At 42.5% G+C, this 22,950-nt stretch overlaps 2 protein-coding genes across 10 annotated transcripts in view; both read left to right on the top strand.

Annotated features, from left to right (window-relative positions):
• The first annotated feature begins 2,053 nt into the window (after positions 1-2,053).
• On the top strand, positions 2,054-21,398 carry CPB2 (carboxypeptidase B2). 3 transcript variants are annotated; one of them, XM_031615775.2, is made up of 11 exons: positions 2,054-2,151; positions 5,475-5,550; positions 10,467-10,591; positions 10,700-10,808; positions 11,358-11,459; positions 12,012-12,116; positions 14,144-14,260; positions 15,240-15,330; positions 16,114-16,316; positions 18,169-18,253; positions 18,380-21,398. In XM_031615775.2, the coding sequence occupies exons 1-11, from the start codon at positions 2,081-2,083 to the stop codon at positions 18,562-18,564; spliced, it is 1,269 nt and encodes a 422-aa protein (XP_031471635.2). In that variant the 5' UTR covers positions 2,054-2,080; the 3' UTR covers positions 18,565-21,398. The 3 variants fall into 3 exon arrangements, with proteins under 3 accessions (XP_031471635.2, XP_089987794.1, XP_089987792.1); XM_090131668.1 differs by lacking the exons at positions 2,054-2,151; positions 5,475-5,550 and adding an exon at positions 7,663-8,318; XM_090131666.1 differs by lacking the exons at positions 2,054-2,151; positions 5,475-5,550 and adding an exon at positions 7,663-8,345.
• A 136-nt stretch (positions 21,399-21,534) lies between these two features.
• ZC3H13 (zinc finger CCCH-type containing 13) overlaps positions 21,535-22,950 on the top strand; it is a 45,195-nt gene continuing 43,779 nt past the window's right edge. For 3 of the 7 annotated variants that reach the window (XM_090131640.1, XM_090131633.1, XM_031615859.2), the window contains exon 1: positions 21,535-21,740. The gene's annotated coding sequence lies outside the window, so the exon portion shown is untranslated. The remainder of the gene's footprint in view (positions 21,741-22,950) is intronic. The other 4 variants (XM_031615861.2, XM_031615860.2, XM_031615858.2 and 1 more) reach the window with 2 other exon arrangements.

Raw genomic sequence — 22,950 nt, 5'->3', positions numbered from 1 at the left:
CTGATCCAGAATTTCCTTCTCAGGTAGATATAGTAAAGTAGTCCTTTACCCCACTTAATTAGCATGTTAAGACATATATGAAAATGACCCTCTTCTTTGTTACCTGTAAATCTACTCCACTACTTTTTCAATTTCTTCTGCTTCATCTTTCTCAGTAGATTTAATTTTTCTTTAAATTTATATTTGTACATCAGATGTTTCCAGACCTAGGAACGACTTGATATCCAAGTTTTGTCTCCTGTATTTTCTCATTTACCAGCAGCTTCTTTTTGCCTACATGAGTGGAGAACACCTGAACCATCAGTTTAAAAATCAACCACAACAGCAGGGTGCTGCCCACTTCCCATGCTGGGAATGGCCCGCAGGACTTAACTGAACTTCTTGTTTGTTTGAACAGCAATTAGAAAAGATAAAGAAGGAACTACAAAATCTAGGTGAGGTGTCAGGGGTTTAGCTTTCTGTAAGCCTTTGTTTGTTTGTTTCCTTTGGGTGTCCAGTTTGAGCTCAACCCCATATTTTCAGTTTGGTAATTTTCAGTGTTTATTTTTGCCAAGATATTAACACCAGGTGATTCACTTTGCTGACTTCAGCCATCTAAAACTTTGCAGTCTGACTTTCTAGGATATATCTGCCCACCTAAATAAAAGAGAGCCAGGACTGCATTTAAGCTCTGAAGCCGCGGCTGCCTGCTGGTCTGGAGCACTGGCTCTGATCTGGACCACTCCAGAATTGTTTTAGAGGTGGATGGTGAATGCAATATAGACCATGCTATCTAACTCAGAGGTTGCTTGCAGGCATTTTTCTCCCAGCTAGAGCTATAATCTTAAGCTACTCTTAAGTGTCAAATAATTTAATTTCCTCATTCACACTCAGGTGTTGGCTCACTGGTGTCTCCAAAGTATGTGGATTCACTCCTTGGTCCTATCCTGTGATGAACACCCTATGGAACAAAACCAGTCACCTGAAGAACGTTCTACTTAAGACAGCATGAATGAAATTGCTAAAGATTTTGTTCCCTTTCTCTACACCTATAACACATTTATCCGAAAGGCTAAGGACCATAATGCTCAAGACATAATTGAGCATCTCTCTTTTGCATAGGAGCGTTTTCTAATCTCTGCCATGCTTACAACTGTTACATTGGTGTGTGGAAAAAGAGGATTTTGACCATGTAACAAGCCTTTCCATGTCACAGTCAAGTTGGTTTACCATTTAAGCACAGAATGTATGTGGAGTTCATCCATTTTGGACATGTCAAACTCATTCAACTTTTTGATATGTCCTGTCTGGACAATCATGGATAGAAATATGTGAGAAATCTTGGGGCATACAAAATTAATGAGATGAAGAGTCGCTGGTACTTCTCTTTGAAAAGCTAACTCACTGTGACATGTAGAAAGCACAAGCTGAGCTGGATGGCAGGATGTCACAGCAAAAGGCATATGGAGCAACACAAGCAACTTGAAATCCTTGGATGGACCAGATTTAACTAAGGAGGTAGAGATCAGCTGTGGGAGATGTAGGGGAAGGTGCTTCATCCAGAGCTATGTGAGTGGCTCTCAATAGTAAGAAGTTACCACTTCATTTCTCTCTAGCAAACATCAGCAAAAAAATCTTTCCTGTTTGGGATTTTATCATTTGGATTTCATAACCTCATTGCCTCTCCTCTCACCAGCTTCATGCTCAGCTGTGATATGCTGTAGGAGTACTGAAAGCAAAGCATGCTGCTAGAGCGCGATAAATACGACAGGAACACAAAAACATCGTGCTTGGTGCTCTTCCTTATGTCTGTGGCTTGTAGCCACAATGAAATAAAACAAAGGCTCAGATAACGAAGTGACTCATCAACACGAAAATGCCCAAAATGTACCTTATCCTTTCTGTGCAGGGTGATCTGAACATGAGCAGAGCTTGCCCAGGGAGTTCTGTCATATTGACTTAGCTACCAGGAGGCTGGGGTTGAGTGAGAGACAGCATTAAATTTTAACCACTCTCCAAATAACATTTTTGAAATCAATAATATGGGTCCCAAACCCTTGGCTTTCCAACGGAATTGGGTTTCATTGTGGATGCTGTGAAGATGATGATGCTCTCGCTCTTTTTTACTCTATTTATCTGGATTCAAGAGAAGCATGCCTTCACACTTCCAAGGTAAATACCTGCTGTGGCTGCTGGGTTCTTAGTGTGTGATGAGTGGGACAGGGAAAATACTGAGGCACAGTAGTTCCAAGTTGCATAAGAAAACATTTGGCAAACGCTGACATTTATTTATTGCTCCTGTAATTGGATCTGTGGTTCAATTTAATATATAGATGGTGGAGGAAATGAAATTATTCCAAGTCTTCTTTGCATCCATAAATCCTATGTTTTTAATCATATTAAAACTATTCTTTCCAGTCTAAGTGCAAATCAATTCAGTTCATCCAGTGCTTTTGAATGCCAATAAAGGGCATTTGAAACTTAATGGGAAAAAATAATTTGTTTTGTTTGCCTTAAAACAAGACCTTAAATGAATTACTTCTTGAGATAGAAAGAGAAACCATTTCAGAAAGTGCTAACAATCTGTTTTCTTTCTAAAGCAGCTTTTATGACTGTTTCTCCAGTTATAAATCATTTTTGAATAACCATTTTGTATTTGTACAGTGTTTCAGAAGCAGCTTATTTTTACCTATCGATAAACTTCCAAAATGCCCTGAAACCAAATAGTTTGTTAAAACATGAGAGCATATGTCAGAGATGAAGACAGCCAAAGTGCTTTTATTTTCTATATGGGCAGGTGGTTTAAAACCTGCAGTGTCTTAATAGGTAGAACCGAAAAGATAAGTGGTGATTTTAAACAAGCTGAACAACCTATAGGAGTTGTGATTAAACACAGTGTGCTCTCAGAACCCAAATGCCTACACAAATAGAACTCACAGCCCTTCTGTGACTGTACCCCAAGTCAGTGTCGCTCTTGAGACTGTGCCTTAGAAACAGGATCATTTCTGTCTGTTTTGTATTGCAATAATATTTTGTTGTGGATTGCTATGGAGGTGGAGGGGTTAAGATAAGAGGCAAATTAAATAAACTTCTAAGTGAATTCAGTGAAGCAATACCGCTCTGTGGTGCTTGGAGGCTCATTTATTAAATATGTAAATAAAACACTGAATTCCTGACCCTTACAGAAGGACATGGTATTTCCCACTAGAAAGCATGAAGCTAGCCCTCTCACCTCCAGTTATGAAACTGCAAACTAGCAATATTTTAAAGGTGATATATTTTATCTGATTTTTTACTTTTACTTGACGGCCAGTTGGAGGAATTAATGGTCAGGTATTAAAGTTTATGGTGTCATTATTGAATCTCGATCTCCAAGAAAAGTACAGAATCACAGAATCACCAAGGTTGGAAAAAAACACCAAGATCATTCAGTCCAACCATCCACCTATCTGTGGTATTTCCCCACTAAACCACGTCCCTTAGTACAACATCTAAATGATTCTTGAGCACCTTCAGAGATGGTACCTCAACAACCTCCCTAACTGGGTCAGGCCATTCCAGTGCCTGACCACTCTTTCAGAGAACAAATTTTTCCTAACATCCAACCTGAATCTCCCCTGGAGCAACTTGTGGCCATTCCCTCTAATCCTGTTGCTAGTTATACAGGAGCAGAGGCCAACCCCCAGCTTGGCACAACCTCCCTTCAGGCAGTTGTAGAGAGCAATAAGGTCTCCCCTGAGCCTCCTCTTCTCCAGGCTGAACAATCCCAGCTCCCTCAGCCGCTCCCTGTATGACTTATGCTCCAGATCCCTCACAGCTTCATTGCTTTTCTCTGGATGCACTCCAGGACCTCAATGTCTTTCTTGCAGTGAGAGGCCCAAAACTGAACCCAATACTCAAGACGCAGCCTCACCAGTGCTGAGTATAGAGGCACAACAGAGGTGCTTGTTTTGAAAATGCTGGGAGCTGTGAACAGAGGCTGGCACGGTGGGGTCACTGGTACCAGAGCACATCAGTGAGAGAGAGGACAGGGAGAATGGGAATTGTAACACAAAACCACATCCCTACCCTGAGAAAAGCCTCTCCCAGTCAGAAGAAACAAATTTGCTTTTAAGATAGCCCTAATCACAAAGTTTGGCATGCACTTGTTTAATGAAATAGTTGATGTGCCACCTCTGCCTATCTCTGATTGCCTTTGGATGCTCAGTCAAATGATGGCTGAGGCGGAAAAAAGGCTGGCATACTGTTGGTTCTGCATGAGAAATAGCAGTGATTGTGTGGAGCCCAGCTAAAAGTAGAGAAGACGAATCACCTGGTTGCCAGACGCTGTCAGGTCTTGGCTTGAAATCAGTCACAACAATGAGTTGTGACAATTGTGTTACGCAGCTTGAAAGTGCTTGTTTTGAGAGCTCTGTCTGCTTTTTTTTTTTTCTTTTTCTTTTTTTCCAGCTAGGGCTTGTGTGCACACAGTGCTTCCTTTATGCACTGCCACCAGTTTCATAGCACTGAAAGGATGAGAATCATCCAGCCCAAAAAAATGAAAATAAGGACCCAATGTTACCCCGAGTCTCCTCCTCCTTACCTTGTTCACCTGAATTATTTTGTTTTATTCACATCACAGTGCAATTTTGAACTACATGTCCTGTAAAGTGCTGAAGATCAGGGCTGGATTTATCATACAAATTGGCATTTTTCTTAAGGTAGCATTCAGATGACAGAGATCTCTTTAAAGAGATGAAGTACCCCCCTCACTTGCAAAGTGTTTGCTTACATATTGGCTACTCTGGACTAGCAAAGGGATGGAAAGCTCTTCTTTGGTTCTGGCCAACCTGTGCACGAATTTCTCTTCTGCCAGCAATGGTGGGGTCAGGCATGGGGTAGAAGGGAAGAGCTACCTCTCTCTTGCCTGGATCATACGTTTCAAGTAGAAGGGGGAATGTAAATTTCTAAGCAAAGAGTGAGGAGGTCAGTGGTATAGAGCACCTGAGACCATGGGTAACAGGCACAGGGAGAGAACTTACATTAGGAAAATTGAACTGAATTATGATGGCACTGCCCTCTTCACATCTACAAAATGCCATGTTGTACTTCTACAGCATGCTGGGTGGCCCATGTCTCTGCTGAACAATGGTGAAGACTGAAGAACTGAGGACAGAAGGATCATCTTCCCAGTTCAGGCTGGTTTTACACCAGTGCTGCTGCACTGTTTAGCAAGGGCTGTGAGCTCCAGTTCTGGTGCCAGCTTACAGAAGCAATGCCAGAGTCCTGCAGTAGGTTCTGGTTGCCAAAATCTTGCACTGGTCACTCAACTCTTGCATATATACAATTGACTGGCAGAATTAGAGGCTGGAATGGGGCTCAGCACCTTCATTATTGAAGCTTCTTTGAGTTCATGGCAGACAAGTCATGGAAGACGAGAAAGACCAAGTCTACTTCCCTAGCTTTCCTCTAGTTTCAAGTGCTTGTACCTCACCTAAATACCTTTGTTTTTTCAGAGATGAAGTTTTGTGGGCTTTGCCAAAAACAGACAACCAGGCTGAAGACCTTCAGAATTTACTGAACACCACCGAGGTAAGTGTTTCCCAGTGTCTGTCTGGTCTCTCTACTGCAAACTGTACTGATTGCTTCATAATGTTATAGCAGTGTGTTATATCAGCTCAGATTTCTGCAATTGATTTTGTGTACTAAGACACTGCAAAATTGGTAAAGCAGCAACATAAAATAAGTAGAAAACATATTTGCTCAGAGACATTGGCACATTAGTTCAATCTTGACCTATGTGACTTGCACAGCTTTGAAGATAAGAATTGAATTTACAATATAAAGAAGTAATTTTCTTAAAGCAGCATCTTATTCACATTGTAAGTCTGTTAAGCAATACATTTTTTTATTTTAATCTTTCACTGAGTAAGAGCATTTAGTTAAAATGAGATCTCTCTTCTTTTTCAAAAGCATTTCCCCAATCAAATCCTCACAGTTTGAAGCCAACAGCCAACACTTTACAACAAAAGGTGCAATGTTACCCCCAGCCAACATAATTTTCAGGAAGATTGAGGATGTATCTCAGATGATTGAGAGTTTTTGACACTGCCCATATCCTGTCGTTTCCTGTTTTTCCTATTTCTTATTCATTCTATGTCCACCCCAGTTACTACCAGTCCTCTGCTGTCCCTTCTAGCATCGTACCCTTCAGTTCATACAAACCTTCATACCACTTTGCTCTTTTCCACCTCCACAGGTTCAATTCACATATTCATCTCCTTTGTTATAACAAAGTAGATCTCCCCTCCTCCGTCTTTTCCTCAATTCTGTCATTCTTCACTTTCTTCTGTACAAGAGCTTCAAGAAGCCAAGAAGAGAGAGGGAAAGGGAAAGATAAAAGGGGAAGGAAAAAGCTAAGGGAGAGGAAAAGGGAAAGGGAAAAGGAAAGGAAAAGGGAAAGGGAAAGGGAAACGGAAAGGGAAACGGAAAGGGAAACAGAAAGGGAAAGGGAAAGGGAAAGGGGAAACATAGTCACAAAACACCGTCCTCATGGGGGACTTCAACCATCCTGATATGCTTAGGAGGGACAACACAACAGAGTGTCAGCAGTCAAAGAGGTTCTTGAAATATGTTGATACCTTCCTCTTTCCACATGGTACAGGAACCCATGAGAAAAGGTGGTATGCTGGACCTTGTCCTCACCCAGTTCAAGGGCAGCCTTGGCTGCAGTGACCACAAAATGGTGGAGTTAAAGATCCTTAGGGTGTCAAAGAGGGTGCTCAGCAAAGTTTCTACTCTGGACTTCAGGAGAGCAGACTCCGAACTCTTCCAGGAACTCTTGGCAGGGTGACATGGGATAAAGCCCTGCAAGGAAGAGGGGGCCAAGAAAGCTGGTCCAGTATTGAAGGACCACCTCCTCCAAGATCAGAAGCAGTGCATCCCAAGAAAGAAGAAGGTGGGCAAGAATGCCAGGAGGCCTCTGTGGATCAACAAGGAGCTCCTGGACTTACCTTGTCACAAAAAGAAAACTGACAGGGAGTGGAGGCAGGAATAGGTTACCTGGAAGGACTACAAAGAAGTTGACCAAGCAGCCAGGGATTGGGTTAGGAAAGCCAAAATCCAGGCAGAATTAAATTTAGATAGGAACATGAAGGGGAACAAGCAGAAATTCTACATGTGTATCAGTGATAAAAGGAAGGCCAGGGAAGATGCAGGCCCTCTCTGGAAGGAAACAAGAGACCTGGTTACAAAGGAAATGGAGAAAGCTGAGGTACTCAATGACTTCTTTGCTTCAGTCTTCACCAGCAAGAGCTCTAGCCACACCACCCAACTTTCAGAAATCAAAAGATAAGAGCTGGGAGAAGAAACATCTGCCCTCTGTAAGTGAAGATCACATTCAGACCATCTAAAGAACCTGAAGGTGCAAAAATTCACGGGACCCCATGAGATCCATCCACAGGTTCTAAGGGAACTGGCAGATGAAGTTGCCAAGCTGCTATTCATCATATTTGAAAGGTCATGAAAGGCTGGTAAAGCTCCCACTGAGTAGAAAAGGGGAAACATAACCCTCAGTTTCAAGAATGGAAAAAAAAGAAGATCCATGAAATTACAGGCCAGTCAGTTTCATCTCTATGCCTAGCAAGATCATGGGGCAAATCCTCCTGAAGGCCCTGCTAAGGCACATAGAAAATAAAGATGAGATGATTGGTGGTAACTAACATGGCTTCACCAAGGGCAAGTTATGCCTGACAAACTTGGTGGCCTATTATGATGGAGTACCAGCATCAGTGGATAAAGGAAGAGCAACTGACATAACATAGCTGCTCTTGTGCAAAGCATTTGACGTTGTCCTACATGACATCCTAGTTGACAAATAGGAGAAAAATGGATTTGACGGATGGACAACTGACTGGATAAGGAATTGGCTGGATGGTCTCAGAGAGTTGTGGTCAACTGCTCAGTGCCCAAGTGGAGATTGGTGACAAGTGGCATTCCTCAGGGATTGGTATTGGGACCAGTGCTATTTAACATCTTTGTAGGTGATATGGGCAAAAGAGGGATCAAGTGCAAGCTTGCAGATGACACCAAGCTGAGTGGTACAGTTGACATGCTAGAGGAAAGGGATGCCATCCAGAGGGACCTGGACAAGCTTGAGATGTGGGCCCATGCCAACCTCATGAACTTCAACAAGGCCAGTGCAAGGTTCTGCACCTGGATCAGGGCAATCCCAAGCACAAATAGAGATAGGTGGAGAATGGCTTGAGAGTAGCCTGAAGGAGAAGGATTTGGGAGTATCAGCTGACTGGAAAGCTGGACATGAGCTGGCAATGTGTGCTTGCAGCTCAGAAGGCCAACACGTAAGCATGAACAGCAGGGCAAGTGAGGTGATTGTCTCCCTCTACTCTGCTCTTTTAAGACTCCACCTGTAGTACCGAGTTCAGTTCTGGGGCCCTCAACACAAGAAAGACATTGAGCTGTTGGAGTGGGTACAGAGGAGGGCCATGAAGATGATCAGAGGACTGGAGCATCACTCCTACAGGCACAGGCTGAGAGAGTTGGGGCTCTTCAGTCTGGAGAAGAGAAGACTCTGAGGAGACCCAATAGCAGCCTCCAGTACCTGACAAGGGCATACAGAAAAGCTGGGGAGGGACTTTTTGTCAGGGCATGTAGTGACAGGACAAGGGGAAATGGCTTTAAAGTGGAAGAGGGTAGATTTAGACTAGATATTAGGAAGAAATTCTTTACTGTGATGGTGATGAGACACTGGAACAGGTTGCCCAGAGAGGTTCTGGAGGCATTCAAGGCCAGGCTGGATGGAGCTCTGAGCAACCTGGTCTAGTGGGAGGGGTCCATGCCTATAGCAGAGGGTTGGAACTAGGTGATCTTAAAGGTCCCTACCAACCCAAATCATTCTATGATCCTATGAAAAGGAAAGGGAAAATGAATGAAAAGGAAATGTAGTGGGGAGATGGAGTGGGAGAGGGAAGATACAAACGGTACCTCCCAACAAATCATAATGATTACAGTATGGCAAACAAACAAACAAACAAAAAAAAGCAACTGAAAATGACCATCTTACACAAAGAATCATACAGCTCACAGGCTGCATGTAGCTTTCATCAGAAGACCGATATGCAGGAACACTTGAACTGAGTCTGTGGTAGCTGCCCTGCCCTGGGGGAAGTATTGACCCTCGGTGATGATGATTAAAGAAACTAATTATCATATGCATTATACAAACTTTCCCATAACCCCCATTCATGGCTCCTCTGTTACCTCAGCTATGTCAGCCTCAAGTTCCTCAGTTATCTTCATTCTCAATTCAAAGAATTCCTACATCAGTGAGAAACTAAATCTGAATTGGTATATTTGAACATGAATGTCATGACAGTCCAGGCCATGTGGAAATTGGTGCTGGTGAGCTAAGCATCACTCTTGCTTCTTGGATGCTTTCTCCAAGCAATGCTGAGCTATGTGATGCTGCCACTACCCTGCCAATAATGTCTGAGATGGCTCAGGAGTTGATGACATGCATACGACACACAGCAGTCATATACCTGGGGCACAACTGTTAAACCATTTATTGTTCCAAAATCTTGACTGAAAACATGGAAGAGTTTTCTATATGGATTTGCAGATAGATTCTGTCTGAGAAATGAGTGAGGTAAACAGTTGACAGCTGACATAGGCCTGGAAACATGGTGCCCTAAGTGGAACATAATATTATTGGTGTAATTGAAAGGAATAAAATAAACCCTGCTGTCTAGTGACTCCAGGCTGCATCTCTTTAAAAACATGTCCAAGAATGATGGTGACCTTTTTCACATTGCAAATTCACATTGTAAATTCATGCATAACTTTCTGTTTGCTGTCATTCCTAGATCTTTTGCTACTACTTCTTCTAAAGTTTCATTCTCTTATTTAATATGTTGGCTTCTTATTTTATTACTGTATAAGATTTAATTTTGCCAAGAAGAATCTCATTTTCTTATTTTTTTCCAGTTTCTAATCTCTGTATTGCTGCTTCATCTTGACTTATATTCAAACCGCTTCTGGCATTTATTTCCTCCCTGATCAAAGTAATCAGTGAACACAATAACTACAAAGACTGGTCTGATCTTCATTAATTCTCCAAATACCCTCAGGGAAAATAACTCTCAGCAGACTTGAAAATGTGTAACATAATAATGGGCTAAACATATCTATTATCCTAGAAATGCTATCTCAGTAAAGGTTATATTCCTGTCTTTGTTCTTGATTTACGAATTTATGTGCACAAGTCATTATAAAAATTCCTTAAATACACACATTTCATTTCCAGCAGTAGCAGAATGCTATAACACAACACACATTAAGCTGCTTTTTGTAAGCGGTCTCTTAAATTGAAAACATATGCTTCAATTATTTTCAAAATACTTGCTAAATGTTAGTATTTTTTTCCTTCCTTTGTTTAAAAAAAAAAAAAAAAAAAAAAAAAAGATAAAATGTTCCTGGAAACTTTGCAGGTCATTCTCTGGCAACCTGTTGTGGTTGAAAACATCCAGAAGGACCAAGAAGTCCATTTCTATGTCAACGCATCCAGTACAAACAGAATAAAAGCTGTTTTAAGGCAACTGACCATCCCACACAAGTATGTATTTATTTCTTGTCAATAATGTTTCAGTGCACTCGTTTGGAAACACTGGTTTTTTTTTATCAGGAAGTTGTGCTTTTTCTTTGCTTTTTTCTTTTTTTCCAGGGTTTTGATGGGAGATGTTCAAGGACTTATTGAAAAACAGACACTCAATGACACAGTCAACCCACGCAGTTCTTCATCATATTATGAAAACTACCATTCCATGACAGAAGTAAGATACTGTCGTTGTAATCCTTGTAGATTCATTTAGGGGGTGAAATTTGTCTCATGGTTAAGACAGAAGACAGGGAAAAGGATCATCAACAGGTAAATAATGATCATTGCATTGCTCAGCCACTGAGAACTGTAATTATTGTGATGCCTACATAAAGAAGGAACAAAGCACCAGACAAAATCTATTATACATGCATGACCTCAAACCACCACTCAAATGCAGCCTACTCAGAAGCAAAATGCAGCAACAAAGTACCACATACTTAAATATTTGAAACATGAACTGAATAATATTTTAACCAAATAAAGCTGAAGAGGAATTTTAGGGCTATGCTTAGACTGTGTTGTGACCATATCTTACTGTTTGTTTCAAGAGCAGTCAGATGGCAAGAGGTCAGTGGTCTGAACTGTTAGCTTTTCTTTCCAGTCAGCTGAAGAGGCAGGATTTGCAGAGGAAGAATGAATTCAGGTCCAGACCACTTTCAGGAATGAAGGAAAACAACATGGAAAAGATCAGTTTACTACTTGTTCCACTTCGTCTTTGCAGATCTATCACTGGATGGAAGAAACAGTGAGAGTCCATTCTGACCTACTTGAGAAAATTTATATTGGATCATCATATGAAAAACGACCACTTTATGTCTTGAAGGTACAGTTTTGTCTTACTGAGAAATCCTTCCAGGTACTAATGTAAGAAAATGTTGGGTTGGGCCATAACATTTTCTTAAACCTATACTTAAATGCACATTTCAACAATGTGTAAATGTTTGCCTTAGAAGTCTGCTAGGTTCTTCAGATAAGGTGCCATTACGCTAGATAAAAGCATTTGGACATGCGGGGTTGCAAAGAAGTTACCTCATCTAGGCCATCATCCAAAGGCATGAAATACTGGCATAGTGGATTATCTTCCAATGTGATTACAACCAAAATGATCTGTTGCCCTGCCTAGCTGATGATCTGATCTCCTGGCATGCGGGCCTGGTGCTGTCTTTTGTCTACATCAGGAGCTTGCTGACAGCCTGAATATGGCCCTCTGCCCATATGTGAACATACAGGAGAGCAGTATCCTGGTCCAGGAGCAATTTAAGCACTACCCATAAGACAGAAGCTTCTTTTTCCACCTTGGTTACCCTTTTCATTTCTACTTCTATGTGCTTCATTATACAATAGCAACATTTTAATACAATTTCTCTTTTGTCAGCTTTCTAAAAGGCGGGAGAACCCCAAAAGTGCTATATGGATTGACTGTGGCATCCATGCTAGAGAATGGATTTCTCCTGCTTTCTGCCTGTGGTTCATAGGCCATGTGAGTAGACTTTATACCTGGTTACCATTTTCAGAGCAAAGAAAAAAAAGTTTATGCCAATCACCTTCTCTTTCTGCTTGCGCTTTAAGTTCTGTAACATCTTAATCCATTTACTTTCACAGCACCAATATCAATTTTATGCCTAAGATACACATGTATCAGTGAACGTGTTTGTATATGTACGTGCATATCAGTAGATGGAGGTATGTATGTGTGAGGGAAAGACATACAGATCAAATGCAAAGCAGTTCAGATAGATTCTAAGGTATCACTGTTGAAATACGTGGACCAAATTCAACAGATTTTTACAGTTATGGAATGGTCAGGGATGGAGTAGGCCTTTTCTATTTGCACACAGTTTTTTTTTTTTTCTGGATTTGCCTCGTTCAGAAAGAGGCCACACAAGCCACCTTCTTCTGAAGGGACACTGTTATTCCAGAATATCAACAACAACCCTTAGCCACATGCATAGCACCCATTCATGATGGGGTGACACTACACTGTGGGCTTAACAACACCAGCCCTCACTTGCAGCGCCCGATCAACAGTCACATCTAATCTTTGGTATCTTTAATATCAACACTGCTCAAACAATGCATGCCAAAAGACACCAGATCCATGGTTTGCACTCTGAATCTTAATTTTTGAATTTGAGACATCTCAACTTGTGATGCTGAATTGATGGCCCATTTCTTTGTGTGGTATAAGAAAGTTTTCTAAACCCTTCTGTCCAACACAAGGTTGCTCAGGTTGCTCACTTAATGTGCTGAAACATTATTTATTGTTATTTTTCATAAAAGCAAAGTTCACAATCAACATAGATTAAATGAGATTGAGATTTCATCATCACCAGCACTGTAGTCAGAGTAACAGCAAAGACAAGTCCTTAAAATATGAATTATGGTTTGTCCATGATGGAACTAAATCACGATAATGATAATAATAGGAAGAAATGTGCTTATTTCTGTTCTTAGTCACAACAGTAAAACCTCAATGACAAGAACATTTTAAAAGAGATTGTGGGAGTTAGGGATGGGCATAGCTGAATGTACCTTATGACCCGCTCATAATCCCAGCCTTCAAGGTTCTCTTAGAGAGAAACGTATCTGCCCTTTTCACGCTACTCCAAATAATTACCATCTGTACTGTCAGTTTGCCAGTGACATGTCCCTGCAGCATTTTTCAGAATTAACAAGCTGAACATTTAGCTTCTCCATCCCCTTGATCTGGTCAACATGTTTTAAATTCAAATTTTATTTCTACATCACTTCATGGAGTAACATTTTAAAACTTGACGTTAATACACATCTGCACACGCATTAAAATCAGTAGCTCTCTACTGCAAATACTAGACATTCTTTATAATGTTTTTGTTCTTTATCATTTAATTTTGTTGTTAGATTGTAGAAATATTGACATTTCTCATTTGAGTCACAGAAAGTCCATTGCCTGAGGAAAATAGGGAAGGATTTAAAATGAAAGAATGCGCATTAAGTAAGGCATAAAGAAATATAAATATATACATACGATAAAGATTTAATTTATTCCAATAGTTAAAAAGACCTCACTTATCCAGATTAAAATTCATGGCTGGGTAGTGAACAACCAACCAGGTTAAGGCTTTATCAAAGCAAAGCTTTCAAAATGGGCTGTGAAGAAAAGCTAGCGGTGTAACTTGCTCCCTGCATATTAGTGCACTGAACTCATAATGAAGCCAGTGGAAATAATGTTAAGTATAGCAGCCACTTGAAATGTTTTTTTATTATTTTTCTTCTTGCTTTGTTTTTTTGCTACTTTTATGGTATTTTGAGAGTGCTCCTATCATTTATACAAGCAGCAAAAGCTCAAACCTTCCTACTAATAGGCTTCAACTCTATCTCATCACCACCTGTAAATAATAAGACTACAGCGTAAATGACTGGTGTGATAATTGCTGTTATTTTGCACAGACCTTCAGGTGCCTTCCTAGGAAGGTAAAAAAGCCATTGTTATGAATGCTTTTAACAAGATCTTTCTGTGTTTTATAGACAATCCATTTGCGCGAGAGAGATCAGATCATGACAACACTTCTGGAGCACTTTGATTTCTATGTCATGCCCGTGATGAATGTGGATGGCTATGAGTACACCTGGAGCAAACCCTCTGTATGTAAAGGTTTTCTGACTGACTGCAACACACTGACACGCCGTTTACAGGAACTATCACTGTGTGTGTTTGGGGCACAATTTCCATCCTAGAATTATATGCCCCAAATTCTTCATATGTGCTTGGAATTTCTGCATCTCTGCCCTATTTAAACCATCTTGAAACTAAGTGACGTGTGAATCATAGTACCTTTGCATCTTCCAAGCTGCTGGAAATGCATCTGGAAACAAATGAATTTTATCCTGGGATTTTAAAGCTTCCAGATGTCAGGCAATGCCTTTGCAAGGCTGCAAATCCAGCACAAGCTGAATAGCATGCTGCATCAGAGACCATAGCCAGTAATTCACTCCTTTCTCCAGGAGTGAAAGCAACAAACTGCAACAGTTTGTTTCTTGGAGAGCTTTTTTGTTTCAGACACAAAAAGATACAACAGAAATCTTCGGTCCAGTATTTTATTTATTGGTTAGAAACACTAAGTCATTGAGATTTGTCGTCATTGTTTTAATTTTTAGATTCCACACAAACAAATTTTTAAAAAAATGTTATTTCACTCTTTTGATCTTCAATACAATTTGCCATCTGTTTGGATAGCCCCACATACACATGCATGTTAACAGATGCACACCAAATTTCCAAAATTACACATGCTGCTACCACTGTACAGAAAGATTGGACTTGGGCTTGTAAACTCATACCTGGCTAAACAGTGTGACTTCTCCCCTTCTCCTACAGTCTCAACCCACTGAAATCTGGGCAGATGTGACTAATTCTCATCTTACGTGACACCACTTTTTATCATAAAGCCTTACTGGCAACCAGATTGTGGTTTTATAATCTTCCTTGGTCTCTCATCCCTTCATTGCCACGTGGCCTCTGTAGAGATACAGTGGGAAGTCATCACTCTTAGCTAAGTGAGATGCTGCTCCCATTCTTCCCAGCTGTTTTCCCTGAATGTGATTTATTTGTCTCCTAACACAGAGTCGACTGTGGAGAAAGAGCCGCTCATCGCACAGTAACAGCGGCTGCATTGGTACTGACATGAATAGGAATTTTGATGCACACTGGTGTGGTATGACCTCGTTTTCTTTCTGTTGTGCCTGTTTTAGCCTACAAATTTTGTAATTTTGAAAAAGCTTTCACAAAAAGACAAACACTCCTAAATAACATTTACAAAGTGATGAACGCTTCCTCAGCTTGAGATACTCTTTCACAGAATCATAGAGGATAAAGCTGGAAGAGACCACTAAAATCATCTAGTCCAACCATCAACCCATCAACTCGGTAGTTTTTAGATTACAACACAAGCAGTGCAGACTATGGTGGGAAAAGAGGACAGAGAGAAGAGGTGGTTCTCACTATATCACTCAAAGCTTATTTACTGAACCACCTGCATTGTATGAAATGGGTCACCTAAATCCTTCAGTAACACTTGACTGACCAAGATTTCTTGGCTCTCAGCATTTGTTGTCAAGGCTATATCATTATACTTAACAACTAGGACTTGATAGGTTTTTAATATTCTGCAAAATAGCTTATCTTAAAACATCATTAAACGGCTGTTTACAAGGGTGGATAGTGATGGGACAAAGGGGAATGGTTTTAAACTGAGACAGGGGAGGTTTAGGTTAGTTATTAGGAGGAAGTTTTTCACACAGAGGGTGGTGACACACTGGAACAGGTTGCCCAAGGAGGTTGTGGATGCCCCATCCCTGGAGGCATTCAAGGCCTGGTGGTTGGCGAACCTGCACATAGCAGGGGGGTTGGAACTGGATGATCATTGTGGTCCTTTTCAACCCAGGCTGTTCTATGAACTATGAACTTTTTATTTAGCCTGTATGCTCTTTCATTACAGGTAAAGGAGCATCTCCCAATGAGTGCTATGAGACATACTGTGGACCCTATCCAGAATCCGAACCCGAAGTGAAAGCCGTGGCTCGTTTTATCAGAGATCACAAAGATATCATTAAAGCATACATAACAATGCACTCTTACTCCCAGATGGTATTGTTTCCATATTCTTACACAATGGAGAAAAGCAAAGACCACGATGAGCTGGTAAATCCCCCTTCCTTAAGTTTCAGATTTATTTCAGAACTTCTTACCCAGTTTGGTTAGGATTGTAATAAGGGAATCACAATGTTATGAGGATTGAGAATTAGGAAACGAGCATTTTCCTGCCATTCTTAAGAACATACAGAGTTTCTGGGCTGGTCTATCAGTATGCAAGCCAGCCAGCTACTTTTGAAGACTGGAAAAATTAAAATACTTATTCCATATTGTTAGCACATCACCAATCTCTGGTACTTTGAAGCTGATGGGAAAAAAAAAAAAAAAGCAGAGTGACAGTTTTTTAACACCTTGAAAGGACAGTTTTGTAAATTTGTGATTAAATTGCGTGGTTTGCATGTATGTAATCATATATGACTACGCTGTATGGAAGCACTTGGGCATGTAATTCTGAAAAATACACTCCACACTCCTATGCAATGAGGTGATCTGGTGAATACTCACTATTTTTATTAAAGGCTGTTTGCTAGAGTTACTTATTTAAAATGGTTTTAAAGATAGGTTGGAAACCTTGTCCTGCATAGGCAAAATATTAAATCCCTGAGCCACCAAACCACATGGTAAGGATTCTCCTAGAAGACAGCTAGAGCCAGCAAAAAAAAAAAAAAAAAAAGAGGAGCCAGCACTCTTCCTCACTGAGCAGAAAACTTTGTGTTTCCTGGATCTGGGAAGGATACCCAGGCTAAAATGAAATTTATTAAACAGAATAATTAAGACACAGATATAGATAGACAGCTTAGAAATATTCTTTTATCTAAAGACATCAAGTCCCCTAGAGAAAAGAATTCCTTCTCTCACACTTCCTAGGTTTCTTGCAGTGGTCCTAGGCTCCAAGTGCTGAGGCAACAAGATCTTTTATTTGAAACAAGGGCTCCTGTATAGCACTAAAAATGGACCAGAAATGGTGTAAAGGGGACCAGAAATCAGATTTTCAGGCTTTGGGATTTGTCATATGTCAAGAAAGCACATGCCTAAGGTACACATGTCATTTAATATCTTCCACAAGCCCTTACACAGGGACAGAGAGTAAGAGGCTATAAAGATGTAGGATTGACATTTGCACACACTGGTGGTGATCCAATTACTGTTGTCGTTTTTAACCATATGCATCACCCATGACACGTAACATATATATATCTTTTTAAACCTCATGTTCCATGGATGAGAGGACTGTAAAAAGCACACAATAAATGCAATGGAAACATCCCATTTTGACAAAGCCCCAGCCAATCCAACGTTGTGTTTCCATTGGTGACTACTGCCAAGTGTATTCAGGAGGAAGGAAAAAAATCCAGCGACGTAAATACAAACTAAGAACAAACTATTCCCAAATAACACATATTCTTATGCTGTCTTGTTACTGTTTAATTTACTGAAACAAACTGTTTCATACGCCTACATTAAAAAATGCATTGTGACTGTAAAGCAGAAAGAGATGCACTAATTCTGGACATGTAGTCGTCTATGTGGCTTATGTGCAGGACTTTGTCAATGCAGTCATTTGTTGCTGTTCTTGTCAACCCTAAATGAATCAACAGTGACTTAAATACCATGGTGAAAAAGGAAAAATATGAGACAAGTGGGAATAAATATTCTGGCAATTATTTGCTGCCTAAATTGGGTGGCAAGGTCCCAGGTATGCTTTTATCTACAGTAGGAATGTAATTTGAGCATGGGCTTATGCTGAAAATTTTTATGACATTCTATGGATTCTCTGGAGACTTTTATATGCGTATTTAACTAATATGAGATCCACAGCACGGTGTAAATAAATCCTAACTGAACACATATTATCTATTACCACAAGGCTATAAAGCTAATAATGCTTTGTTAATTTCAGGAAAGTCTGGCAAAAAAAGCAGCAAATGCTATAAAGAGAACAACAAAGAAAATTTATAAACTTGGTCCTGGTGCACAAACAATTTGTAAGTATTATTTTTTATTACAACAATAAGCATGATAGCATATGCTCATTAGCAACAGGAAATAGCTTCTGAACAGAAAGTTCTGTTTTCAGGTAACTTATCTGCTTTTCCTTTCATTATATACAGATTTAGCTCCTGGAGGTTCAGATGACTGGGCTTATGATCTTGGCATTAAATATTCTTTTACCATTGAGCTTCGGGACACGGGAACTTATGGATTTTTGCTTCCTTCTGCACAAATTAGGCCAACTTGCATAGAAGCACTTTCTGCTGTGAAAGAGATTGCTCAACATGTTCTTCAAAATTTGTAACACCAAATATAATTTATTCCAGCATGACTATATTTAGGTAGCTCAAATAATAATTACAAACATTGCTGCTTTACTACATTTATTTTATACACATTAAAAAAAAACAAAACAAAACAAAACAATAACTACACCCCTTACACTTCATTTTAGAATATCTCAATATCTTTTCCATCCATACTTAATTAAAATGTTGTTTATTAGGTCTAACACTGTAAGGGGAAAACAGTCTTACATTCTTTTAGATTGTGGGAACCCCGGGTGTAGTAGGGATCTCTGATCTACACAAAGAATGCAGGGCAGACCTCATCTATAGAAGATGAGGAGATTGAGCGGGAACAATGGGAACCTTCAGTGGGATCAACTGCACACTCAGCAAGCCTGCTGATGACACCGAGCTGTGTGGTGTGGTTGACACACTCAAGGGATGGGTTGCCATCCAGAGAGACCTAGACAGGCTCGAGCAGTGGGCCCAGATGAACCTCATGAGGTTCAACAAAGCCAAGTGCAAGGGCTTGTAACTGGGTCATGGAAACCTCCACTGTGAGTACAAGATGGGGGATGTAAGGACAGAGAAAAGCCCTGCCAAAAAGGACCTAAGGGTACTGGTGGGTGGAAATCTGGACATAAGCCAGCAGTGTATCCTTGCAGCTCAGAAAGCCAAACACATCAAAAGAAGTGTGGTCAGCAGGCAAGGGAGGTGATCCTGCCCCTCTGCTCTGTGCTGGTGAGGCCTCTCCTGGAGTACTGCGTCCATATGTGGACTCCTCAGTGCAGGAGATGTTGGTTATGGAGCAAATCATCTTGGGTGAGATCACACGGCATGTGTGTGGCATCCAGGGGATAAGGCTCAGTCAGCAGGGGTTTGTGAAAGGCAGATCGTGCTTGACCAACCTCATCTCCTTCTATGACTGGGTGACCAGACTGGTAGATGAAGGAAAGGCTGTTGATGTAGTCTACCTAGACTTCAGCAAAGCCTTTGACATGGTCTCTCACAGGTTTCTTCTGGGGAACTTGGCTCCCATGGCCTGGACAGGTATACCCTTCTTTGGGTAAGGAACTGGCTAGAGAGCCATGCCCAATGGGTAGTGGTTAATGGAGTTAAGTCCAGCAGGCAACCTGTTTCAAGTGGTGTCCCCCAGGGGTCAGTACTGGAGCTCATTTTGTTTAATATCATTACTGATGACCTAGATGAGGGGATTGAGTGTACCCTCAGTAAGTTTGCAGATGACACCAAGTTGGCTGGTAGTGTCAATCTGCCTGGGGGTAGCGAGGCCCTACAGAGGGATCTGGACAGGCTAGATAGCTGGGCTGAGGTGAATGGGATGAGGTTCAACAAGGCCAAGTGTTGGGTCCTGCACTTTGGCCATAGTAACTCCATACAGCACTACAGGCTTGTGGCTGAGTGGCTGGATGACTGTGAAGAGGAAAGGGACCTGTGGGTGTCGGCTGATGCTTGGCTGAACATGAGCCAGAAGTGTGCCTAGGTGGCCAAGAGAATCAATGGCATCCTGGCCTGCATTAGAAATAGTGTGGCCAGCAGGAGCAGGGAGGTGATCATCCCCCTGTATTCAGCTCTGGTGAGGCTGCACCTTGAGTACTGTGTTCAGTTTTGGGTCCCTCAATACAAGAAAGACATGGAGGACCTGGAGCATGTTCAAAGAAGGGCAGCAAAGCTGGTTAGGGGTCTGGAACACAAATCTTATGAGGGAGCTGGGATTGTTTAGTCTGGAGAAGAGGAGGCTTAGGGGAGATCTCACAGCTCTCTACAACTGCCTGAAGGGAGGCTGTGATGAGGAGAGGTTTGGCCTCTTCTCCTAGGCAACAAACAGGACCTGAGGAAATGGCTGCAAGTTGTACCAGAGGAGGTTTAGGTTAGACATAAGGAAGAACTTTTTCTCTCAAGGAGTGGTCAGGCACTGGAATGGCTGCTCAGGGAGGTGGTGGAGTCGCCGTCCCTGGCAGTGTTCAAGAGGCGTCTGGATGAGGAGCTGCGAGATTTGGTTTAGTGCTTGTGGTAGCAATGGTGATGGGAGGGCAGTTGTACTAGATGATATTGTAGGTCATTTCCAACCTTGTGATTCTATGACTCTGTGATTCTATTCCAGGGAGACTTGAAAGTGGCCTTTCAGCATCTAAAGAGAGGCTGTAAGAAAGAAGGGGACAGAGTCTTTAGCAAGGTTTGTTTTGACAGGACAAGAGAAAATGGTTTCAAACTAAAAGAGGTGAGATTTAGACTGGATAAAAGAAAAAGCTTTTTACAGTCAGGGTGGTGAGGCACAGGTTGTCCATGGAGGCAGTGGATGTCCTCATCTCTGGAGACACCCAAGGTCAGGCTGGAGGGGCTGCGAGCACCTGACTGAGCTGCAGGCATCACCGTTTGTTGCAGGGGAGTTGGACCAGATGGCCTTTAAGGGTCCCTTCCACAGTTCAGACTGTTCTACGATTCTACAAGATTCCTCCACTTTTGGCCATGTGAGCTACTACAGGACTTTCTTACAAGAAAACAACTCTATTCATCACATTTACTATCAAACAGAAAGGACATTCACATGGGACCTTCTCATCTTTAGATAAAGGCAAAATCACGAAGATGGCCTCACTGCTGATACTGAGTGGGGCTGCCCACGGGCTGCTCTGCTACCATTATCTGGCCATGCTTATTTATCCTGCAGCCAACCGTTCTTGCAGCCCAAGTCAGAGCAAAAAGCCATGCTGGATACGCAGCGCAGCACAGCAGAGAACCTGCTCAGTTGACTTGGATCAGTGAGTTGGGCTGGATCACAGTGCGACTCCGCTTGTAAACCACCTTACAGACCGCCCGCTTCGAGCTCAAAGTCCCACAAACATCGAACTGCCCCCCCCCCCCCCCCCCCATCATGGCGGCGCCGCCACTTCCGCTCTCCCTCCCGCCCCCCTCCGACGCCACCACCGCCGCCGGGCGGCGCAGGGGCCGCCGGGAGGGCAGCGCAGCGCGGCCCCGTGGCGCGGGGCAGGGCGGGAGCGGTAGCGGCGGCGCCGTGGGGCTGCGGGAGCGGCGGCGCTCCCCGCCTTCCTCTCCGCGTCGCTCCGCGCTCAGGCCCGGGAGGACGGACTCCCCCCTCACCCCCTCCCACCCTCTCCGCCCCGGGCGGCGGCGGAGGAGGCGGCGGGGAGCGGCGCGGCAGCGGAAGGAGCAGGTGAGTGCGGCGGGGCGGCCGGGGCGCGGAAGGACCGGGAGGGAGCGGGGGGGACAAGAAGGAGGGGGGCAGGATGAGGCGCGAAGGAGGATGAGCGGGAGCCGCTCTGCGGGCGGCCCTCGGGGGCCTCCCCCGTTCTCGGCTGTGGGCTGTTTGTGTGGCTCCTTTTGTCTTTGCCGTCAATGGGCCCCTTCTCCCGCTCTCTAACCGTGAGGAGTTTCCGCTTTGTCAGATTGCCAGTTGCCTGGAGTCTACGCATTAACCGCCCCCCCCCTCCTCCACCCTTTTCAGCATAGGGATCCCTGTGCGGCGGTCTGCTCCCCCCCCTTCCCCCCCCTTCCCTCCCTCGCTTCGCCTCTGTGCTGCATTCCCTCCCCACAACCCCCATTTCCTCCTCTGTGCCAGTAGTAGGGAGGGAGGGAGGCACGGCCTCGCTGTGGGCTTCACCCTGCTGCTGCCTGTCCGCTGGTTAGCTGAGGTGAGACAGTGTGCCACGTGTTAACGTGGCCATCATTACAGGTAATGGGCGTCCAGCACGCTTGGTATCATACCATAGAGTCACAGAACGGCTTAGTTTGGAAGGAATCTCGAAGATCACTTAGAAGACTGAGCGAGCTTAGGTCTGTGCTCACCAGTCTGTGTGGGCTGCCTCTTGTTCTGCTGAAACATCTTCTGGTAGGAGGGGGCTTAGGTGAGGTATGGAGTACTGCATATCTTCTGTTGGCATCCTCAGGCCTTGTTGTTCATTTATCAATTAAGCTATAGAAAGCTAAGCATGATTTTATATCACTGGGAACATAGTTGGCAGTTGTCTGTCATCCCTAATGGGTTAAACGTCCTATGTTAAATTAGTGGTAGCTTCAGATGGGTTAACATTGTGTGGCTGTAGAAATGAACTCAGAATAATTTCTATCACACAGGCTTCTTAGTTAAAGTTGAAAGCTGCTAGGCCGACATCTCATAGATGTCCCATCCCAAGAAGTACTGGAATCTTGAAAATTGGTTAACTACACGTTTTACTGTTTTTAGCACTATTCTTAGGTAATGAAACTATGGAAATTCTTCAGGTGTCACTATTTGATTAGTGTTACAATGTGGAAATGTGAACACTGTGATTAGAAGCTAAAGCCTTTCAGCTCAAACCTCTTCATTTGGAAGAATGGAGGGGAGTCCTGGCACCTTCCTCTTTCCAAGCTTTTATTAAGTCATT

This window comes from Phasianus colchicus, chromosome 1 (assembly GCF_987193195.1).
Source record: "Phasianus colchicus chromosome 1, bPhaCol1.hap1.1, whole genome shotgun sequence".
Lineage (NCBI taxonomy): Eukaryota > Metazoa > Chordata > Aves > Galliformes > Phasianidae > Phasianus > Phasianus colchicus.
This window is presented reverse-complemented; position numbering and strand designations above follow the sequence as displayed.

Coding starts and splice junctions, on each gene's coding strand:
- CPB2 (XM_031615775.2), top strand. CDS start 2,081: ATGATGATGCTCTCGCTCTTTTTTACTCTATTTATCTGGATTCAAGAG. Junction 10,592..10,699: donor CAACTGACCATCCCACACAA/GTATGTATTTAT, acceptor CTTTTTTTCCAG/GGTTTTGATGGGAGATGTTC. Junction 15,331..16,113: donor TTTTGATGCACACTGGTGTG/GTATGACCTCGT, acceptor CTTTCATTACAG/GTAAAGGAGCATCTCCCAAT.